The following is a 7,983-nucleotide window of genomic DNA, read 5'->3' as shown; positions in this document are numbered from 1 at the left end:
CGGGCGGCCCCGGTGCGCCTGGGCTCGGGGGTGGCGGCGGGAGGGGGTGCGGGGAGTGCTGGCTGCGGCCCGCGGGGCAGCCGCGCTTCCGTCTCCGCCGCTGCTCCGTCGGCTTCGGCTTCCTCATCTCTAAAGTGGGCATGGCTCCGCTGGCCTCCTGGAAGCGCCGGAAAACGCCCGATTACAGTGAAAGCTCTCGGATAGAACCCGTATTTCTGGCTGGCGGTTCTACCGCTTTCTCTCATCGCTTTCGATAGCGGGAAGGGATGGCCTTCAGGATCATTACGTAAAAGTTCATCGAGCCGCAGCACGGTGTGCTGGCTGGCACTAACTCTGGACCGTGGTGAAAAGTTCCTTTGGCATTTCACTTGTACCCAAACTTTAGAAAGCCAGTTTTGAAGAATCCTTGTTGAACGTTCCTGATGCTTTGATCAAGGCTGTTTAAAAAAAAAATAATAATAATAATGCTGACCTTTAAACCTAGGTGTTCCCTTGACATTTGGACTTGGAACAGATGCAGCAAAGGTACGATCAGTTGTGAGAGAAGGAGGCAGTTTCCTGTTGGCCAGTGCTTGTCTTTCCATTTAAGTTGTATGCAGCTTATGGAGTATAAATATTTTGCTTCAGATTTCTCAGAGAAACAGTATGATCATTCAAAGTGTTGTGTGACCAGTCTTGTAGCTTGTGAGTCTGCCTGGTCTGAATGCTCTTGACAACCAAAGAGCTTGTGGAAAAATTGGGAATTAGTGAATGAAACTTTGGAGAAACTCAGCGTGAATGCAGTCGTAGAAATGTAGAGCTCCCAGGTGAGGCATTTATTTGGTTAAAAAGCAGTTTGTAAAATGGCAATGTGAGATGCTTCATACTAAGAAATGGTTGCTGTAGAAGAGGAGATTCACAGTCCTGTATGCTTAGCTCTTAATTCATGTTTCTGTGTTGGAAACAGTAACTACAAGGCTTTTTGTTTGAAAACATTATACTGCTGGTAAGGAAACTGCAGGCTGAGGAGAACTGCTTCTAAAACTAACGTGGCAACAGCTAGATGAAACTTCCGATTAAGCTGATCCCCTCTCAAAAAAACCTGGGAACTTCAGGTGAAATAAATTCAGAAATAATGCTCTTCTATTTTGGCAGAATAGCTGATTTGATTAGCAGTCTCTTTCTGAAAGTGTGCACGTAAAAGTGAGCTATGTGCTGCACGCACAGAGGCATTGGAGGAGGTGTATGGTTTTTATTGTATGTAGGTCTGCTGGCTGATCGATATGAACTTACATTGAATCTCCTGCTGATCTTAAAGCAGCAGTTAATCTTCACTTGCCTGTGCTATAGAGTAAACTTCAGTGTTGCTCAAATGTATTTCTTGTGTAAAGGGAAAAGATGGGCAAAAGCAAGCTGCATCAGGTTTTGTTGAGGTCAGAGAAGTTCTCTTGCTTCATAGCTCAGGACAAGTTAAAGATGCAGTAAGTGCCAACTTCCCTGAGAATAAGTAGAGAGATTAGTCACAAGCTGAAGCAGATTGAATCATATTTGGCTGTTTTCCCTTTTTCCACCCTGTGCAGTTTAAGTGTTGTCTAGACATAAACTAAACAGGCAGAACTGTGATGGTCATCTTAGTTCTTTAGCATCTCTCAAGCTCTTTTCAGAAGAAAAAGGTGTAAATGTTGAGGGGCTGTAGGACATAGATAAATAAGCAGAACTCACTAAGAAGTCTTAGGTAACTGCAATCTGAATTCTGAGTGTGACTTACTGGTTTGTAGGAGGGAGTTTCTAAGCTAGTTTCAAATGACTTGTTGCTGGCAGGCATCCATTAGTGTTTTAAATATATATAAAGGGTTAAAATGCTGATTGGTTTTACATTACGTATGAAGCTTTCTGATGTAAGAAATTCCAAGTTCACATTCTTGATTTGATGCATTAAGGTAGCAATAAGTGTTGGTGTTCATTAGTCATTTTGAAGTAACAAAGACAGTGGGATCCCTTATAAACTTTGCCTGTAGCTGATTCTCAAGACTAAATAAATCTTATGATAAGCTGATCGCTTTTTTTCCCAAGTATTTAACTTCAAACAAAAATGGGAAGCTGTCTCATTAGGGTATGGTAATTCACGTGCACTTATTGCTTAAAGACTTGATTTACTGCACCAAGCATTGCTAGTCTTTTTTTCCTGTGTATCCTGTATCTTCAGTATGGAATCTGGTAGTGGTCTTTGTGAGGAAGCTGTATCATGTATCTGTGTTTCTTGGCATATGTATGCCACTGCTTATGGGGTTGATGTGTGTAGTGTACGATGCAAACCAGTTGAAGGAATTAGCAGTCAAGTTCAGCTTGCCTTTCTTCCTTACTCCCTGATCTGTCTGCCTTCTGAGAATGGGCACGTGAAAGCGTGGGCTCTGCATCACTGGTGGAGGACACAGATATATGCATGTAGGTATCTATATTGCAGATCAGGATACTTCTGTTTCTCATATGTATCTGTACACTTGGCCTGTTTGGGGAGAAACTGTAGATAATCAAGGCGAAACGTACGCCTAAGTGAAGCTGTGTAGATGTGTGCTCTTGGATCTGTGGCTTGGCAGCATACAAGCAAAAATACTGTTTTCTAGACTAGTTGAATCTATCCTGTTTTGATAGTTGTATTCAGTAACAGGCTCAACTGTGCTTATTCTGCATATCTGTCATAAGAGCCAATTACTTTTTTTTTTGTAGTCTAATTCAAAACTCAAGCTAGGAAAAGCAAATATGGTACAACGTGAGGAAATCGTACAACCGGATTGCAAAATATAGTGGTTGAGTTGGAACAAAGATACCCTAAATTGAGAGGCCAGTATTGTGCATCACTGTTGCAAGGAGGAGGGGAGGAGAGGAGGCTGCCAAGGCGCTTCCCCCGGTTGGAATGCTGCTTCAGCCCCACCACATGCGCAGAAGGGAATGAAGTCTTGGCTCTGGCAGCTGGGGAACTTTGCCAGTGAGTTAAGAAGAGCCAAGACTGTACCTTGCTTGGGTGATGGGCTCATACCTACAGAGCTTGTCTGTCAAAGTCAAGCTAATTTACACAACAGTTCACTTAATAGGTATTCGATTTCCTGCTTTGTGTACATAGTTACAGAAGTAGGTCATAAATACATAGCTCCGTGTAAGTCTGCTTGGGAGAAATTTCTGAGATGGATACTGTTTCCTAAACAGAATTTAAGTACTAAAATACATGTTGAGAATCCACTTTTCTCATGTTGCTCTAAGTTACACTTAGTTTCTTGGCCACCAGAAGCTTCATTCATACACTTGAGGTTTTTGTCAAAATACTGTGTGACTTGTAACTGAACGTGCTTCAGATATCAGCAGTTCTTAGGGAACCTGGCTGTTAATAACAGGCAACGGTGACAGAACTAGACCTGCTGTTCCTGGTAGTCTTTTCTTCTCCTCTGATACGCTACTGTAAAATACTGAGTTCAGTATGCTTGGTCTTTAGAGTGTCTTACAAGGTAACTGTTACTGTTGAATGAAAGCTTAATTGATGTCACTTTTATGCAAGGACATGAAATCTGATTTGGATTGAACGACTTTGGTATGAATGTTCTTAACAGCTAACACCTACACCTCTCTTTTGAAAATAATTGGGAAGCTTCATCATATTTGTAATAATGTCTAGCTAAAACTCTAGAGCTTTGCACAGATCCATGAAAGTGTCTTTAATTCTTCATAAGCGTGCAGTACAACCTATGGTGACATGAAATTTTCTCTGGTTCCTCATGCTTTTGTATTTGAAATGCTGACTCAAGATACAGACATCTTTGCAGTTTAAGTGGGAATATTTTAAAGTCCCATAGTTAATGGTCTGATGTTTCTTAGGCTACTAGATTGTTCAGTCTGGAAAAGAGGAGACTTGAGATGACCTTATTGCTCTCTACAGCTACCCTTCAGGGAGGTTGTGGTGGAGTGGCAGTCGACCTCTACTCCCATGTAACTAGCGTTAGGACCTGAGGGAATGGCCTCAAGTTGCACCAGGGAGATTGAAGTTGGATGTTAGGAAATGCTTCTCTGGAAGAGTGGTTAGGCATTGGAATGGGCTGCCCAGGGAGGTGGTGGAGTCACCAACCCAGGAGGCTTTGTTGTACTGAGGGACGTGGTTTAGTGGGAAATATTGGCGATAGGTGGATGGTTGGACTGCATGATCTTAGAAGTATTTTCTAAGCTTGGTGATTCTATGATTTTTTTTTTTTCTGTTCTAGGTTGATGACTGGAGTCTAGGAGTGCTTAAATGTTTTTTACCCTGATACAGCTGAGATGGCCCTACAGTCAGTAGTTAGCAGAAACAGTGTAACTGCATTCCTGTATCTTACTTTGTTCACCACTTGTTTATTCTTACTTCTTTTATAACTCTTATAACCCCCTTTGCAGTATACCCTAGTGATTTGGAAAACTATGCTGATAGACCACCGGTTGCCAGTTAAAGATAGCTTTCTACTGGTCCAGCTGGTTATAGGAGCTCACAGTCTGTTGCAGAGGGCAGAACCGTGCTTTTCACCGATAACGAGGCGATAGTGCAGCAGACTTGTGATTTGAATTCAAAAACACACCCAAATAATGTCTAGAATAAGTGTTCTTCAGGTTAAGATCTGAGTCTGTTCTTTACTTTCTGTAAATAATTTTTATTATGTAGGAGAAAATTGAGGAAGAGATAGCCAGGGTTGAGAAGTTGATTATTTTGAGATCAGTTCATGTAGATAGTATGGATATCATGTTGTCTTGAAAGGTATATATTTTTGAAAGTAACTTCAAAGGAAAAGGTGGTAGAAAGTTTGTATCTTCTCCATTCCTCTCCTCCTTGAGTTTTTGATAATACTACATGACTTCCCTTTAAGGTACAGGGAAATACTTCTAGCTTGAAGTTTGTCTAATTATTTATTTGACTTGTTCAAACATTGGGTGACTGATGTTTTCAACAGAATGTAATTAAAGCAGGCAGATTCTGCATGGTCATGTCTAGCTCTTTCTTCTCTCCTACGAGAGCTTCAATTGTGACTAGTGCTGTTCAGTTGTGCTCTTCCTTTTGGTGCTAGTGGAAGTGACCGTAGGGATGTGCAGTAAAATGAGAAATTCTCTGGAATGCTGTTGCAGCTACAGCTATATAACTGGTTTGAAAACAAGCTCTAACAAGGTTTTTGTCTGGCCTTATTAAAAATGGTGCTTGCTTACTTGTGAGAACAACTGAAATGAGACTTAGCTGTGCATTTATAGGACTTGAGCATTCCTATTACAATCTTGAAGATGATATTGTGTGGGATACTCAGTTACTCAGGTCTCCTCAAATGTGGTAAAATGTCAAGAGCAACTCAAAATAGAATCATAGCATAATTTAAGTTAGAAAAGACCTTTAGTATCAAGTCAGCTGTCAGCCTGACTTACCGAGGGCCATTACTAACCCTTGTCCCTTAGTGCCGCATCCAGGCATCTTTTAAATACCTCCAGGGATGGAGACTCCTACTTCCCTCGGCAGCCTGTACCAGTGTTTGACCACCCTGTCCATGAAGAAATTTGTTCCTGATGTCCAGTCTAAAATTTCCCTGGTGCAATCAGTAATGTTACTTTAACTTGTTCTGACTCATGGAGAAAAGACTCTGCATAGAAGTTGAATGTTTCCAAGTTTTCGCAAAGTAGAACGGAGAAGGTACCAGTGGTTTAGGTTGGCTTGAATTCACTATATTTCTTGAGGCTGGAATGTAGATGAATTGCTGGCACCGTGGGTAGTACTGCTGTACCACAGCATAAGACCTTAATGTAAAGTATGATCATACAGTAGAGTGTGCTGGACGTGCTCAAATTTATTCACAAAATATACATCCTATCCAGAGAGGAGCAAGACTGAATAAACACAAGGAATGAAAAATATGAATTCATTGCATGAATCCTAGCTCTTTGCAATCCTGTAGAAAGGCGACGCAAGGCGGGATAAAATGTACCGTTGAATTCTTTGTTGGGTTTAATTCGAGCTACATTCATTTTCTATGTTTTTTTCTAACTTATTCTCAGAGCTTCCCTTTGCACAACAGAACGTGTAGATTTTGCATTCCACAGGATGAACTGGATGCAGTGTGTGACTTAATTGCTGATGGATGGAGGGGAGAAACTGAAGAGCTCTCCAAATAGAGTTAGCCCGTAAAAGACATGTCTGTACTTCTGTCGTTTAGTGTTAAGCTGATTGCAGTAATGGCTTCAGAACACTGGGTGCTTGTAAAGGAGAGGCCAATTGAACTCATGTTTGTGATTTGGTAGCAGACTGCTTAGCATGTACAGGAAGCTTGAACATTTTGCCAGAGCTTAGGTGCTTGCCTGTGCCTGCATGAAACTTGCTGCCTCTCAAGTTCTCAGAAGCATTGCAATTTTTTTTTTGAGGAAACCTTTGTGTTGCTCCAGGGTTTATGGATGTCACTATCATCGTGGCTCCTGGCTGCTTGTTGATGCTGTATTTAAAACTGTTTCCTCTTTCTTCTCCTGAGGTGGTGCTTGTTAAGTGAGCTTTCCCCTATCCATTAGTCTTGTCCAGCTGATCATGAAAGATAGTTAACATACCCCAACTTTGTTTGCCTGTCCTACTTCAAGCGGTATGTTAGATTCACACTTGTTTTTGAGGGTGTAACGTAGGTTAAACTTGAGCTCTTAAAGAGATCAGAAGTAACCTCTCTTCTAATTGGTTCTAGACTCATTCATATATTTGGCTTAAGAAATGTTGTATTGATTGATTGTTTTTGCTTCCTGCCAGAATGTGAACAGTCAGGTTAGGGATGGGTTTTCCACTGAAGATCACAATTGATACAACATTATTGTTTTATTCGCCTTTATTAGTATAGTATTTTGTATTCAGAGATCTAGTCAAACAGTGTTTTTGCTTCAGTCAGAGCTCAAATTAGTCATGGTTCTTTCAGGACAAATATTCTCTTAAATACATAGGAATTTTAATGTTTTAATCAGATCTCTTTAAAATGACTAAAAGTAGCTCTATATAAATATAGGAGACTTTCTGCCCTATTCTCTGCTTGTGTTTCCCTGTTTCTGCAAGAGATGCATGGAACTTTGATCACTGTGAAGATGCCTCTGTTGCTAATGTTTATAAAGCGTGAGTGACTAGGTGTATGAAGCAAGCTGGAATTAGCCTCACAATAGGAAACCTAATAAGGCAGTTAATCTTCTCATCTATTGAGTTAACGTTTGTGCTGGATATCAAATGCTATTTAATTCTGACTGTCACGCATCTGTATATATACTTCTGAATATTTAGAATTTCGTATCAAACTGTGCCATCAGCTGGGTAAAAGGGCAATGATGTAACAGTATTTGAGTGTGCAGCTTCTTGTTTTGGTGATGGAATTGATGTGGATGAACACTCTGCATTAATATCTCATTTTGTTTAGTGACTGGACAAAAGTATTAGTACAACTAAAAGGTATCTTAGAAGGGATAAAGCCTTGAAGTGGAAGTTTGACTAGTATGCCATACACTTGTCTTCAGCAGCGGTTAGACTTCACTTAATACCTGTTGCTGAGATGGCTGGTCTGTAAAAGCCTCGTGGGTCTTGGCAAAAGCTGGATGTGAGGTCTTAGTTTAGAGGAGTTTCAGAAGTTGAATTTAGAACTGAAGCTTTTTATTTGGCTTTTGTCCACCTCTGTCACAACTGAAAAATTCTCATCAAAACATCTGCGTTGGCTCTCTCCATGGGCATGTAACTGTCTAGCATAAATAACCCTTATAGGATGTGATATTGTGGGTTAGTGTGGACTGCTGCATAATAGTGTGAGCCACAAATGTAAATTGACCTTTTTTGTGTGTGAGTGAGGAAAAGTTAGGCTTTCATGACTGATAGGTATCTTGTCATGTAAGAGTTGCTGTTGGAAACTGACAAAGCTAAATCAAAACATTTAGTTTAAGTAGTTTTCTCTCCTCTACAATGCTGTCAAACTGACTTTCTCTTCTTTTTTTTAAAAAAAAAAA

General features: G+C 40.6%; 1 protein-coding gene across 1 annotated transcript in view; it reads left to right on the top strand.

The window, feature by feature from the left end:
* The first annotated feature begins 140 nt into the window (after positions 1 to 140).
* Positions 141 to 7,983, top strand: part of PCNX1 (pecanex 1) — an 85,210-nt gene continuing 77,367 nt past the window's right edge. The window contains exons 1-2 of the mRNA XM_019616108.1: positions 141 to 209; positions 472 to 525. Coding sequence (XP_019471653.1) covers positions 141 to 209; positions 472 to 525 — 123 coding nt within the window. The remainder of the gene's footprint in view (positions 210 to 471; positions 526 to 7,983) is intronic.

Source organism: Meleagris gallopavo, chromosome 5 (assembly GCF_000146605.3).
Source record: "Meleagris gallopavo isolate NT-WF06-2002-E0010 breed Aviagen turkey brand Nicholas breeding stock chromosome 5, Turkey_5.1, whole genome shotgun sequence".
NCBI lineage: Eukaryota > Metazoa > Chordata > Aves > Galliformes > Phasianidae > Meleagris > Meleagris gallopavo.
This window is presented reverse-complemented; position numbering and strand designations above follow the sequence as displayed.